Source organism: Seriola dumerili, unplaced genomic scaffold, assembly GCF_002260705.1.
Source record: "Seriola dumerili isolate Sdu_G_001 unplaced genomic scaffold, Sdu_1.0 BDQW01000149.1, whole genome shotgun sequence".
NCBI classification, from domain to species: domain Eukaryota; kingdom Metazoa; phylum Chordata; class Actinopteri; order Carangiformes; family Carangidae; genus Seriola; species Seriola dumerili.
In genome coordinates, this window is record NW_019174404.1 from 12,634,801 (window position 1) to 12,655,765 (window position 20,965).

The window sequence follows — 20,965 nt, forward strand, 5'->3', positions numbered from 1 at the left end:
GGGCCAGGCTGCGCCTCTGCCTCCGTCTCCACACCAGTTATCGTCCCTGGCCCGGCTCCTCTCCCCCAACCCCTTCCTGCACCGCGTACATTAATCGCCGCAAAAACAAATAGTTTTCAAATGTTTGGAAAAGACCCACTGTTTGCATCAGGGCCTAACAAAATAATTTTTACAAGCTATCCAGTTGTGATTAGGGCTGAGAGAATTGAATTTATGTGGCATTGATAATATTAATATTAACCTAATTAATTATGTTGTTTGAACTTGCACAGCACTGTGTGTACCTTCTACACAACACTAACCAGCCGGAGCTGGAACTGAGCTCTCAGGCGTCTCTATCTCCCCAGCTCTCCCCCAGTCCATGACTACTGCACACAATTCATCAACTCGTAGATATCTAATCCCCTCTGGCTCCGCTCACTTCCTGAAGTCTAAGAAAGAACTTTACTCTAGTGGCAAGAATTCCCATGAATACTTGATGACTTCTATAGAAAGGAAGACTGTTTCATCTCACTTTGAAAGTGACATTCACGAGAGAACTGGAGGAACTTTTGATTCACAGCTCCACATTTATGAAGGATATTTAGAGGAGGGACAGTAACAAAATGCAACATCTTTTTTAATGAGTCACTAATTAAGGTAAACAGCAGTACAGTGGGAGCAGCTTTGCGTAGGAGACAGTTTCCGGCATCCTTGACATGATCTGTCTTCTGTCTTAGTGCAGAAGACAGTGACTGTGAACCTCCAAAAAGCCCTGTGTGAAGAAGTCCCCTCTAGTTTGTTTCCCTAATCATCGGAGGTCAACATTTCAATGTCTCCTGACCCAGAAACACTGCAGATCCAGTCAACAATGCCTTTGGACTGTGTGCACCGCTGGATGAGCAAGTGTTGATCTGTGCAATTACAGTGACACATACTCAGTGACCCATCACACCATTCATCTGAGCTTAAGAAGAGACCACCCAAACCTCCAGAGAGGGTCTCAGACCTGTTTCTAGTTCAGATCACAGTTCTCTGTGATGGCCTCTTGACCTTTACTTTGTGGTCAGAGCCCAGAGGTTAGAGAGGTGGTCATGTGTCTCTCTTAGCCAGACAGAGCGCTATCTCATGCTTGGTCAGGCTGTCTCTGTTCTCTACAGTTCATTACAAAGGAAAGCTGTTCCCAAAAGACAGTGCTACTGCAGGCCTGATGTTTGACTTAACAGTGTGACTGTTGACAGTCTCCCTTTACAGCAGCTTTAGGGTCTATTCTTGCGCACAAGTGCAGCCACAGAATTTATATATTTGGCACAATCAAAAAAAATTTCCTTTTTTCATAAGCACAGAATTCAAGGTTGTCCATTTACTTATAATATGTCAGAAATCATAGCCATGTGGCTTGGTGATGGATTAGTAATTAAAAACAAATTAAATCTTAAGTCAATAGATATTTAAATTTCTTCAGCTTGGAGAAATAAATTGGTAAAATGCACATTTCCCACATTCAAGGAGTAGTAGCTTCTGTCTCCATGATGTACAAAGCAATCCCAGTGAAGTCTGTATGCTGGGGCCAGACCGATGCATTCTCTGAAACAGGGATGGGTATCTTCAAGGTGCATTATCTCATCAAAGCATGGGTTACTGGACGGAGGGCAGTGAAGTGAATCATTCACTAACTGAAGTGTCGGCCCAGTCTGGCTGAACGGTAGTCCACTCTGAGCTGGACGAAGGCGTGCAGAAGGTTCCGGTCCAGATTGGTGAGCTGCTCACCTGAACAGACCTGCTTCAGGTTGTCAGGGGCAACCACCAGGAGGTTACAGAGGGCGTGGAGTGTGTCGAAGAGCTGCAGCACCAGAGGGACCTGAGGGACAGAGTCACAAAAACACAACTGTCAAGTACGAGAGCACACACGTAAGGCTGTCATGGCAATGGCTCTAAATGATGGATCACAGATTTCTTTGTATTCTAACTTTAGTGCACTAAAAGGACATGAGGAGGCATAAGAAACTGTATTTTTTATCTTCGATGCTTGAAAAACAAGGTTTTGCCATCCTTTAGACATTTAGACTTTGAGTGCTGGGAGGATTAGTCGATTAACTGATCAGTGGATCAGCAGAAAATTAAGCAACAAGAATTTTTTTTAGAACTTAATATTTGTGGTTTCCAGTGTCCCCTACATTATAATGTGCAGCTTTTCCATATCATATTAATTATATGATAATAAAATAATTCCCTGCTGGTCTTGTAACAGCTGCTGTCACAAAGTAACTGGACAATAACACACTTTAGACTGCGGGAATTTGCAATGCAATTTGTCCTTATTATTTTTTCCATATTTTATAGACTAAACATTTAATGAAAAATGTAAAAAAAAAATGGATGAAAACAATCCGTAGTGGGCGTCCTTATTAGCAAAGGCTAATAACATTCACCTGGATTGACCTGAGCAGTTTATTCAATAACAAACACAGGTAGAGCCTTTGCAGGAAGAACCATGTTTTGCCCTGTGACCAGTGCATCCTGGACCTATGCCCCCCTGCTCACCCTGAAGTCCTTGGCGCATCGTCGGTATTCAGCCACGTCGCAGATGGCCAGCATGCCTCCCATCGAGCTGTAGCTGTACTGCTGTAGGTGCTCATGGATGAGTCGGTGGAATCGCACGCCCAACTCCGTCAGCACTGTGTCCACATTTTTGCCATCCATGGACTTCCGCACGTGCTCCACCTGCCGACTGACGTAGGCGCATACCTTTGAGCAAGCCTGTCGGGCAGAAATACACACGGGGAAACATCACAAGATGCTGACAAAACAACAACACAAAAGGCAAATTCAGGAACTTTAATGTTTAGTCTAAGAACAAGATCCAAACATGTGCAGTAAGTGATTTGCAAGTTGCATTTGCTGATTTGTTTTGTTTTGCATGCGAACTCGGAGGTGGAGGCCTTGTGTGTCTTACCGTAGTGTACTGGATCATGACATTGTTCTCATCCTCGGGCCTGAAGTCAGTCTTCTTCTGCTCTGTTGCCAAGATGTGCTTCATTTGCCCCACCATGCAGTTCAGTGTTCTATGTGTAGAAATACACTGTTTTTAAACGCTATTTGCTGTTCCATTAAGGGTTTTAGTTTTCACATACAAAAGATAAAACACATCTCACGTGACAGTAGTTTGCCGCCTGTTATAAACATACTGACCTGTCAATTCCTGTGTCCAGTTTGACTTCCATCTGTTCAATCACCTCTTTCTTCTTGTGCAGACACTCTGCCAACTTTGGAGATGAGCTGTGAAACAAATTTAAAAAAGGTATAATCAGAGGACCCCCTTTATCTAAAAATGACATCTCTATGAGAGGCAGGAGGTATATAATAACTAAATACTAAATAATATGAGTTTAACCCTTAACTGACCTTATTAGAGGCATTAGCTGGTCATTAAACTGCTTGTCAAACAAGTGGAAGATAGAGTTTGCCTGTTGAACCACATCCAGGAAGTACAGGTTGGCATTCTTGGCATCTGCTGAAGGAATTGCTGTAGATAAAAGAAAGAGAGAATACATCCAGACAATAAACCAGAGGGCAGGTAAAAGAACAACTGAACAGAAACCTGCTGTTGCCTGCTCTCTATGGGTCGACATTACAGGAATACAATGCATCAAACAGAGATCCTCGTTCACAGTAATGCTCTGCTTCAGCATCAGACAGTGAGGAGAAAGTAATCAAACCATGGCGACATCAGTGATGCATTCCTTCAATGCAAAATGTACCTTATGAATCGACCACTGGATGATACCAAATACGTGTTTAGTTCCACTGCAGCTGCCTGAAAATGATAAGCTGTCTCCACATTATACAGCCACATACAGAATGTAAAGAAATGCCAGACACACAACCTGCTTCACAGTGAGGTAACTTGGATGTTTACCTTTTTGTATGTTTTTTACAATTGGTAACTACCACAAAATCTGTTGGTTACAGCAGTGAATGGTGTCCATAGCAACAAGCTTCATCTAGTCCCTGACAAAGTGAAAGGCTATAGACAGTAGGCACATGTAACTAACTGCAATAAGTGATGCGACAGCAGGCGTTTTCCTTCAGGTGTCAAAGACAAAACAACGGTGGTGGAGTCACTGATTTGGATGTAGCCTGAAGGGAAACAGGCTTGAAGGTTTCAACTCATATGCTGCATTGTCAAGTTGATGTTTCAAAGACCATCTTCTTTTGTGTATTGTGTCTTCTGTTCTGTTCTTTGTCAGCTGGTTGACTGAGAATCTGCTGTTATGAGCTGACAGGGTCTACCTGAAGGCATAGTTAGTTTTAGGTGTCTCATGTTTAGGGTGGTGGGGAGAGTAGGCTGGTCTCTAGGTTCTGCAAAGCACAGACAGCACAGCAGCATGTAAACAGCATGTCGACATTATGGTTGAAATGAGCTTGGTTGGATGTACCTGACAGGCCGATCTCCAGGGCGTAGTCAATGTGGTCCACACACAGATGTTCAACCAGCAGCAGGAAAATTGAGAAGGCATTCTTGGGCAGGTCAGAGGGGTCTGAAAGCTGTGTCACCCCAACCAGAAGTAAAGATGATACATAACTCTTTCAAAACTGCTTTTCTCAAAAAGACTTCATTAGTACACACCTCTCCTCCAAGCTAAACACAGCAGAGTAGCCTCACCCTGTGGCATCTCTCAAAGGCATGGCGTGTCTCCTGCAGCAGGTTAACAACCAGCTCCGGGGACAGAAAGGTCTCCCCATGAGTGTCAATGCTAGGGCCCAGGGTAAGGTTGGTGCGCTGTCTGATACGCTCCTTCAGCTCTTGAATACTGTAGTAGAATGTAGATTGAGATTATTTTTGTGCATTACATCTTATTATCGTGTAAAAGAGATTTTTAAAGTATCTAAATAATAATCTGGCATTTTGTGAAAACAAACCGAGAACCGACCAAGAACTGACCTGCCAGTGCCAACTGGGCGTTTCTGGTGGTTCTTGGAGTCATAGTATCTCTGCAGAATCATGGCACCTCGAGTGCGAAGGTATTCCCTCTCCATGTCAATGTAACTTTCCAGGTAGGAGGAGAAAATGCTCTTTATCAGCTTGGACAGGAAGGTGTGCTTGTCTGAGCCAAGGTTGAACTCTGTTAGCTTCGTGGCCAATGCTGTGGTCCTGGAGAATGTGTAAAGAAAAGTGTGTCAAAATAAAAGCAGAAAGGTTACCGTGTAGACAGGAAGTGAACAAAAAGAAAAGGAAAAAAAAGTAAACCAGTTAATTACCTAGTGTAAAGGTCATAGAGGTTTTTGAGGTACTGTTCCACATCAGAGTGTCGAGTCCCATCCAGTTTTTCCTTAACATGGGCCTGCGGACACAAAGCCAGTCAAATATAACATGACAGATGAGGCACGTCTACATAACACTCAGCAAATGAGAAGCAGCAGAAATACCTGTAATTTGTTCTCAAAGATGTTCTGGATGAGTTTGGCCATGACAGTCTCTGGGCTGCTGAAGACCTCGCCCACCTGCTTGTTGACCCTCTGGCAGAGGATTGCAGTGTCCTCAAACACATCATTCCTCAAGTAGGCCCCCTAGGGAGAGAAGAAAGGGTTAACCAAGAGACTGTGGATATTTCCGGCCCTCAAAAAGTGGAATATGATGTACAAGAGAAACTTTTTACACTCACTTCCTGACACTGCTTGATATAGACGTCCACACAATGTGCATAGCCCTAGTACAAAAAAGACACAGGAGTCACTTTTAACTCAAGTGGCGATAGTTCAGAACAACATGTTTAATCAAGTGGCCATGTCAATTATCACTCTCAAGACTGTAAATCATGTCAAATATATACAAAAATCAAATGTAGACAACAAGTCCTTCCAAGTCACCTTGAAATGTAATAGAACTGCTGCAACCTCCCGCATACGTCCAATCTCACCCCTGCGCTGGGCAGCGGTGAACTCCTGGATTAACTGCCGCTCCAGGTCATGGTACTTACCTGGATAGAAACGCAAAAAAAAACAACACAAAGAAAAACAAAAATAATATTATCATTTGTAGCCAACTTTTATTGTATTTTTCAATAGGGACTTTGCAGTGCAGATAACGGTGCATAATGAGTTTTGTTACAAACTTACTAGCGATTTTTGCCTTGACATCTGCAAATCTGTCAGAGAAAAACACAATAAATTGGACAATTACAAATAACATCTCACTATTAATGTTAAAAGCTAACGTGCATTTTATTTCTAGAAACATACTGATACTGAATTTAGATGCTTAAATACTTCCTGCAATGGGCTTACACTGTGAGGAATAGTCGACACCTCTAATACACCACATTCCCCTTGTTAGACAGTGCTCTTGTCTAAAGCTGCCTCCAGGATGCCTGACTCACCTGTCGAATGGCAGCTCCTGGGCAATGAGATGCAGCTTCTGAATGATATCAGCAGCCTCCTTAATCTGAAGGGGAGAGGGACAGTGTGTGAGAGTGTGCGTGTCAGGGAGAGAGAGAGAGCGAGAGAGAGAAAGAGAGAGAGAGATGTCAGGTGAGGAGAAAAGAGAGAGAGCACGACAGGACCATGAGAGGTGGACATCCAGACAGAAAGCGGGCAGGCCGCCGGCAGTGTCTCCACTGGGGGATCATCATCTTAGAGCAGCCCTCCTCCACCTCCCCGTGTTGAACAGGGAGCTGATAACAGACAGGCTGCGCTCACCTGGGCATCGGCAGCAGCAACAGCAGCAGTCCTGACTTAGCAGCACATCCAACTCTTTATTGGCATGCCTTTTCTGAATGGGCTGTAATCCCACAGGAGTCTAAATCGCCTTCAATAATCTGTCCGGCCAGGGATATCTGTCTAAAAAAAGGGGACCCTGTCGAGAACCCCCCTCCCCCCGCCCCTCCTGACATACACGCTGGCTGAAAAAGCCCCAGACCTACGAAAGGCCCGCCGTCCGCAACTCCTCTGTTCCCGCAGATGCCTGCCTCAGCTAACATCATTACTCTGCTCCCGTGAGGAGGATCCAGCCTTTCTGCTCGGCGAAGGTTTTCTAAGTATCTGTCCCCCAGCTAAGATTAGCTAAATCCCATGTAAGTAATGTAGCCGTCTCCCTGCAGTCAGGGTTTAGCAGCACTTGTCTCCACGCTGGCGGCCCAGCCCTCCCTTTCAGAAGGATTAGCAAAGCCACCCCCCTTCAGCTATTCACTTGCAGCTTTCCTCTTTCCCCCTCGTCTGGAGGTATGCTCAGGAAAAGGAATCTGGCCAGATATTTCTGCATGCCTCTCCAGAAAACTAGCTCCATCTCCAGCTCTCGTCTCTGGGATTGACCCCGAGACTCACTGCTCTGCATCCACTAATGATGTTCCTACTAACAGGAATTAATCTAAAGCATCCCAATCTCTCGTTGTCACTTACAAAACTGCAAAATCCAACTTTCAGGGGTCACTTGTCTAACATCAACATGGCCTCTGTGTAGGCAGGAACTATGTCAAAGTGTGCACCTCATCTCACAGCATCCATGTTATCGCCGCCCTTACATGTACCATCATGCCACAAGCTCTTTGCTGCTGTAATGCGACACAAAGCTGAGGACCAACTAAATTCTCGCTCCCAGACAACCTACTGTAAATGCAATTAGGGTTGACATGAGCATGTTGACATCCATGCGAGTCAATCAGCCAGCTATTGTCAGACAGCAAATGACAGTTTATTAATCCAAATTAGCCGAGGGATCCAACTAAAGGGATAAACTTGACAAATTAATATGGATGGTTTACCTCCTAATCCTGTTCATTCTCACCTCCAGCAGTATCACAGCAGGGCTCCTCGTCAATGGTCACAGACGCACACCTCCACTGAAGTGAATGGAAGGAACGTGTGCAGCATACTCACCTTGTCTGGGTTGTTGAAGACGTCACTGCGTAGGTCTCCGTCCAAGAACTCGTTGAAGTAGGTCATCAGACGCTGAGCCTCCACAGCTCTCTGCCGGGGTGTGTTCACCCCCTCCAGCTGGTCGCCAAGGTGACAAACCTTGGTGGCCACATAGCTTATATGCTCATCTAGTTCTTGGAAATGCTGAAAGGCCACCTGAATCGATACAGAACAGTGGAGATATGGAGTAAAGATCAAGAAATTCTGATATGTGATTAATGATAAAATATTTTAAAGCTCAAAGACATTCAGGTAAGTGTTGATGTTACCGGTTATATTTGACCACACAACACACCTGGTTGCTTCTCTGCAAGTCTTGCACTTTGTGGGCAAATTCCTTTGCCTCACGGTGACACTGATGCTCAAGCTTTTCCACCCGCCGCTGGATCCTCTCATCCAGTTGCTTCAGCTCTTCTATGTGGTTCTCAAACTCCTCCAGCAGCCTAACACAAAGGAGAGAAAGTATGTAGATCCAGTAAAAAAAATCATCAAACATCTGGTAAAACACACAAATATTGCTCTTACTCTTGAGGAGTAACTGCAGACCACAAGGTTAAATCTGTCCCACTGACCTCACAGTTATAGTTAATAGATACAGAATAGCACCGGATGCTTAATTCCTGGGTGCCCAGACTTAAGAAGCTCTGGGAACTAGCAGCTTCGTCAGCTGCATTTTAAGTGTCATCAGGACTGCAGAGCAAATGTTCTAAGTCAGCACCACATTTCACAGAGTAGGAAACATCCCAAAATGATGAGTGTATAATCTCTTGACTAATTCCCTCAGCACTGGCTACAGCTTAAAGACATCTCCCATCCCTTCCCAATAGACACTCATTCCCTGGCTGGTGACTCACAGTATGGTGGCCTCCACAGATATGTTGTCTCTGACTCCTCGCTAAGAGCTTCCGAGGAGGTGGTGGCAACAGTTTTGTGAAGGAAGTAGATAAGGCAGGATGGATCTACAGTACAGTTAAACTGTTATGGCATTTTTGCTTACGATTGTAACTTGGTCCCCAAGTGTAAACACAACAACAAGCAGTAAAAATACTATGAAAAAAAAATTCTTAGACACAGACATTTCCAGTTTTTCTCCAACCCAACCATCAAAAACTAAATGAGCATGGAGGAGACCAAGATGAGCTTTCGTAAGTGTAAAAGGACTGACACCTTTTCATTTAGAGAATTTAGCAAGTTGATAGTGGCAGCAGTAAATGAAGAAATCATAATTTATATTAAAAGATTTTCAATTTAATATCAATTTAATTGTTTTCCAGTGAACTTTCTGAAACCAAATTCAAAAATGGGCATCTTTGCGCTTGATCCTTTCAGAAGTTATCAACAAGTACGATATTGGAATAACGTGCACAGTGATAGGCATTTTCTGGTTAATTAACATTACATGACCTGATCTCAGCATCTAATCAACCTAGGTGAAAATATGAAAAGCTGGGGCATGAATTACATTGTGGAACAGGCCAGAAGGACAGTATGAAATCATACCAAGATGTTGCATTGTTATGGAGATGATTCTACTGGTAGTGGACAGGAGTAGAAAAGCTGTGTTGCATATTAAGAAGTTATAATACTATAACTTCATGAACAAAGCATCTTTCTGAGAACTGATTTTGTCCTATAAGTGTTCCAGCTAAATTTACATACAAGAAAATAAAGTTCAATGGCTCTGAGAGCAGTTTACACAGAAAAGTATCTGTCTGTTGTTCATTTTCAAAACAATGCTCTTGACTTGTCATCACCAATGTTTTGTTTTTAAACTGATAGAGCGCAGAAATGTATTTAGTGGGCAGGTACCACATTTGCAGTGATACTGTCACTATACAAGGTTAAAACCTGGGGTATGGGATTCCACTGAGCTACTGCCTCACATTCATGAGCAATTGAAATATGTGCTGCAAATATTATTAAAAAGCTCCTACAGTACCTTTTGGGGTCAAATGCCTCAGCTCCTCCTTTGGAGCCTCCTCCAGGAGTCCTCCATGCCAACCTTTCAATATACTCATCAGCGTCAAAAGGCTCCTGGGGGAGAGAAAGTCATGTGTGTACTGCTGGTTATATACGATCAGCCAAACACTCAAGTTATTAAAATTATTATTATTGGTAAAAGCACACAACCGGTAAGACGTTAACGGGACAATGCAAACTAACAGCCAATAACATTGTCATTTCCTCGATTTATAGGACTCTAAATAAACAGTAATCGACCTGCTTTCTGTCTAGTTTTTTACAACATGACGCCAACATGTTCCCACCTGTGAGTAATTATTAATCCTTAGTTACACACTGAGAGGATGGATAAAGACGGTACCGTTAAGCTACCGTTAACGATAGTTAGCAACCTAGCTAACCTGACAGCTAACACAGCTCCGGTCATTTTACCTCGAACAGCTGAGCAGTTGTCGCCATGTTCAAGATTCAGCTGGCGGCGTAGTGAAATACAATTCAGGAGAAGGAGCTCAGTGTCGGCAACACCGCCGACTTCCACATCGATTTGCTGATTTGGTACAGTTTTGCCCTTTGTTGACAGCTAGCTGGTTAGCAGTCCAGCTTCCTGTATGGGAGAGTAGGGTGGGGATAGCTGCGTGCAAGTGCGCAAGCGCGTATGTCGGCTGATTGGTGGTTGTTGTCACATGAAACAACAGCAGGAAGTTGGTCGCTGCGTTAGTATAAATCACACAGCCAGGAATATTTGAATTCAGCAATTGCAGGACAAAATGTGATTATTGACATGTGTAAATCAGAATCTTTCATTAATTGAGGACTTCAGTGCAGCAGGACCAATGAGCGTGCGTGCTTTGTGGATTATTTCTCACGAGAAGGGAGAAAATGTGTCGATACGCTTTTCAAGGTTTGATAATTGATCTCATTGATACACTTCCCGTTAACTTTAATATAGAGGAATAGAGCAGCGGTGTGGAGTCATAAAACCTCTGCCGTCACACTGCTTGCGGGCTGCTGTGTGTTATAATGTCTTGTGTCTCCCCCAACAGGAGGTTTTCCACCGTGGAGCACCGTGCGAAGCGCCTGGCAGGTTCCTCATATGTAGCAGTCCCAGAGGAAAGCACTGTACTGCAGCTCCTGCTCACTGAGCTGGGCCTTTCAAACTCGGACAAGTCTTATGTGGCTCTCAGAGATGATTGCCTTCACCACCAGCGGTCACCAGCCCTGGAGCTGCGTGTGGATGGTCCTGGAAAGGGGACACTTTGGCCGGTGTTGGCCATCTCACAAGGGCCTCTTATCCTGGCTTGCCTGTCTTTAGTGGATGTCCCTCCTGAGCCACGGCCACCCCTTGCCAACCTGCTGTCAGTCTCACAGGGCCTCACGTTCCTGGAAGGCCTGCAGACTTTTCTCCTCGGCTCGGGGAGTAAGCCTGATGGTGAGGGGCTGGTCTCTCGCCTGGCAATGCTGCCCTCTGTGCTCCTGCAGGTTTGTCCACTTGGCACACCCCTGGATGTGCCAGTACTGGGGGCACCTGCTACGCCCACAATGCCCACACCTGCTGGGAACCAGAAGCAGCCGGCCTGGAAGACTGGGCTCCACCGCGGTCGGGCTGTTGTGAATGTAGCACTGATAGAAACAGTACGCTCCATGCAGTATGGCAACCAGAGCAGACAGGACCTCTGGGATGTTTTCGGCACGGTGACGTGCAAAGTAAGTTCACAGTGGAAAGGAAAGCAAATAATGTTATACAGTAAAACTTTTCCTTTATTCAACATATTTTTTTCCCCTCATCTTTCAAAAGTGTGAAGTGGAGGGAGTACTCCCAAATGTGACAGTGACCCTCACACTGCCACCAAATGGTTCTCCGCTGCAGGACATCCTGGTGCATCCCTGTGTCACCTCGCTGGATTCTAGTATCCTGACTGCCAGCAGTGTAGATAACTATGATGGCTCAGCTTTCTCTGGGCCATATAAATTCCCCTTCTCTCCTCCTCTGGAGCCTTTCAGACTGTGCAGTTACACATCTCAGGTAGAGGACATACAACTCCTACTTACATACTTCTAATTCCACACATTAGTATTGCTATGTTAACTTTTCCAATTTGATCGACAGGTTCCTGTTCCCCCTTTCCTTGGATCCTATCAACTGAAGGAAGAAGAGAACCAGCTGCGTGTGTTGGTAACCCTCAAACTTCATGAAAGTGTGAAGAATAGCTTTGAGTACTGTGAAGCACACCTGCCCTTCTTTAACAGGTAAACAGCACAAGAGGAGAGAATTATTTTGATGGGAGAACTCATAAGTTTGTGTTTCCGGTTAGAGCAAAGAGGTTTGGTGCGTCATTATCCGTGTCATCTTTTGAGTTAGCTTGTGATCTTACCAGCTAATTAGAAGTAAAGGTCTCTTCAATCAAAACACTTTTAACATCAACTTCTTTAGGATGCTATTCTGGTTTAAGAGCCTCAAAATCAAAATGTACAGATATGGAAGATGGATAATTAATGAATGTAATTTTCAAGTAGGTTGAACAATCTTTTTAAGTACTGATGTCCACATTCCCTAGTTATTCCAGAAAAACAATCTGAAATCACTTCCAGCTTGTTATAAAAAAAGACTATAAATGAGATGATTCTTTATTTTACAGTAACATAAGAAACGTCAGGGATTATCGTTTTTTTTAAATCTTTTGCTGAGAATTTTTGCCTTAATTTAATATTAAACAGAACCTTCCTGCATCTTCATTTAAGCTGCACAGTTTTCTCTGCAAAACACCTGTACTGGTCTCATGACAGTGCACTAAGTAACTCACCTTAGATGAATAAATTGTTTCTCCAACACCTAGATCTCTAACAACCATGTGATAAAATACTCTCGCTCTTTACACAGAAAAAACCCTTTTAGCATTTATCATATCAGCAGACGATTCTACTTTCAGGTTCTCACATTAAATGCACTTTAAGAACATTTGTCCCTGTGGGGTTTTCTTACAGGCTGAAACTCTCTAATTTTAAAAAATGGTCCAATCAAGATAAACAGTTCTTCTGTGTCAAATCTGCTTTCATTACTTGCCTCTGTGTTAATATCTCTTATTTAAAACCCAGATGAATGAGGTTGAACCTATGAAATTTAATAATTGTTATAATAATAGTTTTTGGAACTGAAAAGTGCAGCAAAGTAAGTTCAGCATGGTTTGTAATAATTGTGACAAACGTCTGCATGTGGGCTGTGTGTGTCTTGTGTAGGGATCAGATGGGTGTTGTGGATATGAAGGTGAGCTCTGGACAACTGGATGTTTCAAAGGAGAAGAACCTGCTTGTCTGGACCCTGGGTAGGCACTGCGCACCACAGCATGAGTGTAATAAAAAAAAACACACTCACAGTCTAACTGCAGCTGTATATTTGAAAAAGAAACTAACGTAGATTTCTCTCACTCATATGCAGGACAAAAGTTCCCTAGATCTCGTGAGGTCACGATGGAGGGCAGGATCACCTTCTCTGGACCAGCGCCAGGACCTACTGACCCCCTATGCACAGAACTTACAGCTTACCTCAAAGTAAGTTAATATGTGTAGTCATAGTCTATATCTCTGGTCTTAATGTATTGACCATTTTAATTGTAGGACTCATGACACATGATCAGACTTGTTCATTTACAGCTACAGCATGTCGCAACAACTTTTCAACAGCTACGGGATCTATTATCATTAGGTTGTTAAGTGATTAACACATCCACCGTTATCCTCACAGCTGTATTTCAAGGTGCCTGACATGACGCTGTCTGGATGCTGCGTGGACCAGCATTCAGTGCAAGTTTATTCCTCTGCCAAACCACGGATTGTAACATGTAAGCTCACAATGTTTTTGTATCAAAATGTTTTTTGCCGTGTACACGTTCCCTGAAAGTAAAAAAAAAAAAATGCTCTGTCTGTCTTATATTCTCAGCACGAGAACTTCAATCCAAAGAGTACTTCATATGGAATTCAACAGGTACCGCTCCGGTGTCCTCTGGGCAGATGATGCTGTAGCATGGATCCATAAAGAGTCGCTCGGTGGAAAGGTGCACAGGTCACTACATAGTAACCGGACTGAGGACCCTGTCGAGTACATTCGGTGATCCAGACTGGATATGTGACCCCATTAAATTCATTTGTTACTGTCTAGTTGTTGCTGGAGTGTCACAAATGATAGAAAACTGAAAGACCAGCTAAAATGGATTATATATATTTTACATGTTATCTAATATTCACATGTAAAAACACTTTTGCCTTCACTCAGGACAGATCACAATGTGCAAACTTTGACTGGCAGAAGTATTGATTTTGTCGATGGATAGCTACTTAAAAAAAAAAAATACCTGCCCCTGTAGTCCAACTTCTTTCATCCCCCAACCTTCCCCCTCCCTCAAATTTATCCCACTGCAGACACAAGGGCCACCCCTCGCTCTGACAGTCCCACTTCAGTGACTCTCCATCAGCCGGATAATTAGCAGCTGGGACCTTGTCATCAGCTGTTGTGGGCCTGGAGGAGCGGGGCGGCTGGGCTGTGAAAGGCCAGGCTGCTCTGGCCAGTGTTTTGGCTACAAAAGGCTCCTCTTTTAGAGCTGGCAGGAGTCCTTACCCCGACCAATCACTCACCCCCACCTCTTTTGACCCCATCCCCGCCCTGTCAACTAGTGGTTGGTTCAAACACACAGCCTCTCCAACCAGACTCTGATTGAGCGCTGACCCTCTGGACCTCTGAGACTTTGAAAGCAGCCGGTCCCATTCAGCGAGCAGGACCTGCCTAATTGGCGAAAAAGTCACAAGGACGGTAATGGTTGGGTCGCCTCTTAAGGTTGCAGAGGTGCTTTAACTCAATTAATGTAAAACTTGAAGTGTTTGATTTTGATCTTTATTGCTATCACACAATTGTCAGGGTCGACCTCCCTTTATCTTTAATTAGTTATATAGAAAGTATTTGAAGAGATGCATTGAGGTTCAGACACTTTTTCACAGTTTACCATTATATTACCTGAACTATGATGAGTTACTCACTAACTCTGTTACATTTCTGCCACATGAGCTCCATCTCGGTGTATTAAGTTGAATGAATAACCAGCCGATGAAGGGTTAAATCAGAGAAGATTGTGCCCCACTATGTTGCAGCAGCCAGACTCCTCTGAGTGCCCTCATTGTCTGCTGTTGGCCTCTTGTGCCCCTTGCTGGTCCAAATGCTACATTCTCACGTGGATTTCCACTCAGAAGGCTGACCATGACCAATCCTCTGTCAATTGGAACCAATTGCTCACACGGCATCCTTCACCTTCTTTTTATGTAGCAGTACAGAGTGGCAGACACCAAGACCTCTCGGCTCTCCCCCTCCACGATGATTTGGCTTTAAGGCCCAGTGTGTGTGGCTAGCGAACTGGAAAAGGAGAAGTTTTTTTTTTTTTTTTTTTTTTTTTTTGAAACACTTTGGCCACTCCAAATCTCTTCAGTATCCCAATATGTGGTCAGTCTGGCTCCTCAAGTCTGCAGTCACCGGCCTCTCACTGGCAGACTTTGCTTTGTTGATTGAATGGCTTGCTAAGTAGATGGACTCGTTTTAATGTGTTGCTCTGCTCCAGTGCCTTCAGCCCATACCTTCGGGCCTTTAATTCTGTTGTGCTTCTCAGATTCATCAATTTTTTCCTTCCTGGTTTACTCTTGTATACATGCATACAGGAAAAGAATTAACACTTAACACAAACATCACATGGGCCAAAATAAATTTGTGAAAGTAAAACAGCAGTGTGGATCGTCGTAAATCATGTTAATGCATCATGAGGTTGCGTAGCTGTAAGCGCTCAAAATGATCTTTGATACCAACAGATTTTCCGTAACAAAACATTTACTACACCATTATAAAAACCACAGCTGTCGTCCATTGAACTGTGGGAGCTGACTTCACTGTGTCTCTCAGCCCGATAATGACACCCAGTGGTAGAGTACAATATAGCTCATGTTAGACAGCTCAGATCTCTTTAAAACAGTCCACTGCACATTTCTTCTATTGAAATAGTTCCACTGAACCACTGCCAGATAATCTTTGCTGATTTAATTCCAGTCCAGCCCTCTGCTGTGTGATGTGATCCTCGCAGTGTTCATCTAACACACCGTGCCTGAGGACCAGGCTTTTTGTAGGCCGCTGTGGCCTCAGGTGTTTGGTACGAGTCCAGTTCCTCTCAGCCTCTCTACACCCTCTAAGAGCCAGCTTCGGGGAGAACACTTGAAGAATGATTGGTGCAATTAGCAGTTTCCCGTTCTCGGTCTAATTATTCTTCAAGAGCCACAGATCTTCTCATATAATGGGATATCTTTGGATGCTGGAGGATTCTTTTGTGCTCATTTCTATACCAAATGTCCAATAATATAGCAGAAGCCTCAAAGCTCACTGATTTCAATTCCTTTCAACTCTTTGCACTGAATATAAAGTTTATTTTTGGATGTTTGCTGACAGTATTGTAGGAAGGCTAAATGAGCATCAGATTCTCTGTCACAACAGCAAGTTTTCTCACTTTAGTGTATCACTGTCACCTGTAGAGGGCACCATAAACTCAGTCATGCAGGGAATATGTCCTGAACATCATGACGTTGTTGAAGTGCAAGTTGATTTGATGGCATTGCCAACTATACGACGCACTGACCATAAGTCATTAATTCATATTGCCTGACCTGATGTTTTAACTCTGTTCTGATCAAGATAACTAAATGCAAAAAGTGCTCTTACTTCATCTCATGGTCCCAGATCCCTGTTGTACCTCTCATCCTCCCTGTCTGACAGCCTCTGCCAGGCTCAGGCCACATTCAACTGTCTCTCTGTGTTTTACCCCTGTCCTCTATTCTCTCTATTCCCCTTTCAGCTGTCCATGATATATTTCTGTCCATAAACTCTCCCCTTTGTCCAGTTTGTTGAACAGTTCTTTCCTCATGTCTGTTTTTGAGACCTTGAGCTCCATCACTCTGGATCCCATCTGCTGCTTTGCACAGGAGCAGTTTGTTGGGTCGGCAGAAGGAAGAGATCGGAGGAAGAGGTGTTTGCTCCAGAAGGCAGGTGGGGTCCAGACTTTCTCCTGTGGTCTCATCCCAGAAGATGTCCCTCTCTGTGGGCCTCCTCACAAGTTTCAGCCTCTGAATCCCCTCTGTATTTGGATCTCCGAATAAATGTCCAAATGAAAGAAGCAGACGATCAATAGATCACATTCAGTTAGACTTCAGTTAGACTTTGTCCCAGTTGTTAAAATTATCATTTATGTTCCTACCATTGACTGTGTAGACAACCTTATGTCTTCCCTGCTCTCTGGCTTGTCGGAGGTGAGCTCGACGACGCCGATAATCCTGTCGAGTTAGAGCTGTCTGGGCCTCCAGAAATCTTCCCTAGAAAGGCCAGAGTCATAAGAAACCAGAGGTAAGTAGTAACTAAGTAAGTGACTAAATACATTTACTCCAGTAGTGTACTTTAAGTAGAATTTTGAGGTATTGTTTCCATTTTATGCTTCTTTATACTTCTATTCCTTACTTACACTTCTATTGCTTTTACTTTTAATACTTTAAGTGCATTTAGGTGATAATACTTTTGTACTTGTGTAGAATTGTCAACACAGGACAAAAAGAGTATTTTTATAGGCGTACTGTTGCATTGGTACTTTAACTTAAAGGGTCTGACTACTTCCACCACAGCAAGAAGCACACATTCACACATTCAGGAAAGCGTTTTACCTGTAGATTAAAATGCATACTTTACTTGATTTATTGGATTTGTACTTAAACATAAACATAGTAAACATTGTGTCCTATAGACAGAAGTGGATTTAAAGTGAACCCTTATATAAAAAGTATCATATGACTGTCAAGACTAAACTTTTCTTTGTGTCTGCGAGTGTGTATCTAATAGAGGGGGCTTTTCTGTTCCCTGTACCCTGAAAATAGATCCCATTGAGGGCAAGTCATGGCTGTAGACCACCCTACTTTCCACTCCACCGGCACTTTAATCAGATCCACTGGGACAGGAGGGGCCCACACTCACAGCTGCCTCCCTCATTCTTTCCACCCATCTTCTCTCTCTCTCTCTCTCTCTCTCTCTCTCTCTCTCTCTTTCTCTTTGTCTCTGAAGCACCACTGCACACTTTAATTTTCCCACAGTGTAAAAATATATGATCTGAATTATTGATGTTATAGATGCACTTCATCTCTTCCGTAAATTGTCCTGATGCTTTACCTGAATCATTCTGCCGGTGCCAGAGAGTCCTGTCTGGCCGGTTGTAGAAAACTGGTGGACACCCCCATCTCTGCAGTCCCTGCCCTACAACAGACATCAAAATTCCTCATTGGGTTTCAAAATAGCATGAGGACAGGGATGCTGGGACAGTCAGCAGGGACAGATTTTTCTTTTTTCTTTTTTTATTACCATGGCAATTGTGTGGCCAATTTGAAGGGCCAGTGGTTGCAGTGCCTGAGGAGAGATAATGATGCGATGTCTGGGTAAAAATCACAACCAGTTAGAAACAGTGATGCAAAATTATGCGTGCCAGAGTCCCAGCACAGGACTGAACAGATGAGAAACTTCTAATATGAATCAGGCAGCAAGAATAACCTGTTATAGTAAATAATCTACTACTAGGCAGCTGATTTTGCTGCGCTAACCTGGGGTCTTCGTGGTGGATGAGAATGAATGATGCTTGAATTGCCACTTTGCATTTGTGGCAGGCTTCCTGCAAAGCATGGTTCTTATAGCACACACACACACACACACACACACACACACACACACACACACACACACGCGTACAGTGTTATCTAGTATCAAAATGAGTATCACAACACAGAGTGATGGGTAAAAAGTCTGAGATGAAATGATAAAAGTCTGAGTGGTTTGAAAAATTAGGGACAAACAGGACAAACTTCTACTAACCCGAAAGAGAGGAAAGAGTTATTTCCTGTTTCAGTGGAGGTAACATTGTCTTCCTCTGTCCCAAAGATCCTGGTGGCTGCTCCAGGGTGACCGGCAGACCAGGGAGGGTCCATTGGGATTTGAGCTGCACCCCGTCTTCTTTTGGACTATTACATGGGGCCACTCTACGTAACCTGGGTCTGGAGCCTGTTGAGCCCATTGTCCTGCTCTCTGTCCCAAAGGCTGACACGCTACAATACTAACTTTTGCTCCAGTGAAAGTGAGATAAGTCTTAAAGTTATTGAATCTTTCTTCAAGTTGGGTGTTAATTCATTAATAATCTCACCTTTTCCGTGTCTTCTCATCAGTCACACAGAGGTTCTGTCACTGTAGGTCCACTGGTGTTGTTGACCTATCCCATGTGGAAAATCTAAAAAAGTTTTGGCATCTTCTATAAAAAAAACTTGAAGTTACAGAATAACTTCACCCACAAATTTGGCTGTTCAGCTTTCTCTGTTTCCAGGATAAACTTAATGTTTGTCCTGAAGCATCTCTGTCTGGTGCCAAAGTACAAATGCAATAAACACTTTTGGTTGTGGTTAACAGAGTTGATGCGTCCTCCATCCCTGCCTTCATACTTGACTTTCTCATTATAATGAGCAATGTTTCTATGGCAACTCTCCCTACAGGTTACTCTGTAACACAAAAGTTAATGCTTGAAAGAACCTGTCATTTTCCTGCACCCCCTTCCCTATTGGAAAGCCCAGACGATTGAGAATGAGGCAGGTTCTTTAGGAAATTGTTAACTGAGTGAAAAATGAGACTCCACTAGTGTTCAGCAAACCACAGTGGGAAGACAAACACTGTTACAGAAGGTGGGTCATATTGTATTGAATGCCAAGCTGGAGTTTTATCATCCCCCTCTTTACTGTACATTGTATCCTCATTGGTTGGCTTAGAAATGTGACCTCTGTTTGTTTTTACTGGTGCAGATTGTCCATGTGTGGTACAGATTACATGGTGATTATTTCTTAGATGGTTCCCCATTATATCTTGACAAATATTGGATGGATTGCTGTGAAGTTTTCTACAGACATTCATGGTGCCCAAATAATGAATCAAATTAGGTGATCCCTTGAGTTTTCCTTTAGCGCCACCATGAAGTTGACCTATTTGTTTTTTAATGACTTTGTACACAAGTACAAGCCCTGAACATTTAGTGCCACCATCAGGCTTATGACCAAATACCTGCAAAACTAATTATAAACGGCACTGTCTCTAAATTACAGTCCCAACAGCCTCAGCTGTACTCTTTGCCTTTAGTGTTAATTAGCAAATGTAAAAATGCTAACATGCTAAACTAAAGTGATAGGCTGTACATTTTACCTGCCAGACATCAGCATGTTAGTATTGTCAGTGTGAGCAAATTACTGATGCTGATGTTAGCATTTAGCTCAAAGCACTGCAGTGCCTTATTGGAACACACAGAGCTACTAGCATGGCTGTAGACTCCTGTCATTATTTGAATGATTTAGCTTTTTTTGGGGAACACTATTAGTCATATCATGTTACTTTTAAAAGTGCTGATAGCTGGGCCCTTTTTAGCAAATGATGCTGATTGGTATTCATCGTGTAATATGACCAGACCTTGTAGCAGCATTTTGTAATTCTTTAGATATTCTGCATGTATTTTGAATACCCACAAATTAAGTATTTAATAAGATTGTGTACAAAAATATATTATTGTGGCTAAAGCAGTTTACATTTACTACATAAGGCCCCTCCCTGTTTAACGTCTCTTATCAGTATCCAGCTGGGTGCCAGGGACCAACATGGAATTAAAATTTGAACATTACACATTCCTCAGTTTCTTCTAGCTCATTTATTTCAATATGTTAAAATGCCACCACAACTCTTTAGCTGAAACTGTCACTTCAGCAAATGCTTCATTAGAGGTCTCACCTCACTGACTGTACTCCAGCATCCATGGCAGCACAGTGGTTTGACTCCTGGGAATGTGAGTGCATGTGTGACAGAGTGATACAAAAATACTGAGAAATGATTTTACTGACACCTTCATCTTCTCAATAGCACTATTTGGACTAAAAATTTAATTTGCCACCATGTTATGTGACACCAGAGAGTCATTTCAACAAGAGCCTATCACAGTGTTATGCTCTACAGGCAAAACAGGTCCCATGAGCTTTTTCC

General features: G+C 43.2%; 2 protein-coding genes across 2 annotated transcripts; one reads left to right on the top strand and one right to left on the bottom strand.

Annotated features, from left to right (window-relative positions):
• Positions 1 to 601: 601 nt before the first annotated feature.
• Positions 602 to 10,471, bottom strand: exoc5 (exocyst complex component 5). The gene is made up of 18 exons (XM_022750086.1): positions 10,288 to 10,471; positions 9,833 to 9,927; positions 8,189 to 8,336; positions 7,855 to 8,049; positions 6,360 to 6,424; positions 6,100 to 6,128; positions 5,851 to 5,960; positions 5,646 to 5,690; positions 5,410 to 5,550; positions 5,242 to 5,324; positions 4,925 to 5,134; positions 4,646 to 4,793; positions 4,419 to 4,527; positions 3,385 to 3,505; positions 3,172 to 3,258; positions 2,936 to 3,044; positions 2,524 to 2,739; positions 602 to 1,840 (listed from the first exon to the last, which is right to left on the bottom strand). The coding sequence occupies exons 1-18, from the start codon at positions 10,312 to 10,314 to the stop codon at positions 1,652 to 1,654; spliced, it is 2,127 nt and encodes a 708-aa protein (XP_022605807.1). The 5' UTR covers positions 10,315 to 10,471; the 3' UTR covers positions 602 to 1,651.
• A 97-nt stretch (positions 10,472 to 10,568) lies between these two features.
• Positions 10,569 to 15,281, top strand: ap5m1 (adaptor related protein complex 5 mu 1 subunit). Its single transcript, XM_022750087.1, has 8 exons — positions 10,569 to 10,756; positions 10,899 to 11,559; positions 11,651 to 11,878; positions 11,963 to 12,102; positions 13,090 to 13,175; positions 13,289 to 13,401; positions 13,595 to 13,691; positions 13,790 to 15,281. The coding sequence occupies exons 1-8, from the start codon at positions 10,689 to 10,691 to the stop codon at positions 13,870 to 13,872; spliced, it is 1,476 nt and encodes a 491-aa protein (XP_022605808.1). The 5' UTR covers positions 10,569 to 10,688; the 3' UTR covers positions 13,873 to 15,281.
• The last annotated feature ends 5,684 nt before the right edge of the window (positions 15,282 to 20,965 follow it).

What these genes read in the sequence shown, in the direction of transcription:
- ap5m1 (XM_022750087.1), top strand. Translation starts at nt 10,689, where the DNA reads ATGAGCGTGCGTGCTTTGTGGATTATTTCTCACGAGAAGGGAGAAAAT. An exon ending in GTGTCGATACGCTTTTCAAG is followed by an intron (nt 10,757 to 10,898) that starts GTTTGATAATTG and finishes CTCCCCCAACAG; the next exon opens with GAGGTTTTCCACCGTGGAGC. An exon ending in CCTGCTTGTCTGGACCCTGG is followed by an intron (nt 13,176 to 13,288) that starts GTAGGCACTGCG and finishes ACTCATATGCAG; the next exon opens with GACAAAAGTTCCCTAGATCT.
- exoc5 (XM_022750086.1), bottom strand. Translation starts at nt 10,314, where the DNA reads ATGGCGACAACTGCTCAGCTGTTCGAG. An exon ending in ACTTGCAGAGAAGCAACCAG is followed by an intron (nt 8,050 to 8,188) that starts GTGTGTTGTGTG and finishes GTATCGATTCAG; the next exon opens with GTGGCCTTTCAGCATTTCCA. An exon ending in TCTTCAACAACCCAGACAAG is followed by an intron (nt 6,425 to 7,854) that starts GTGAGTATGCTG and finishes TCTCCCCTTCAG; the next exon opens with ATTAAGGAGGCTGCTGATAT.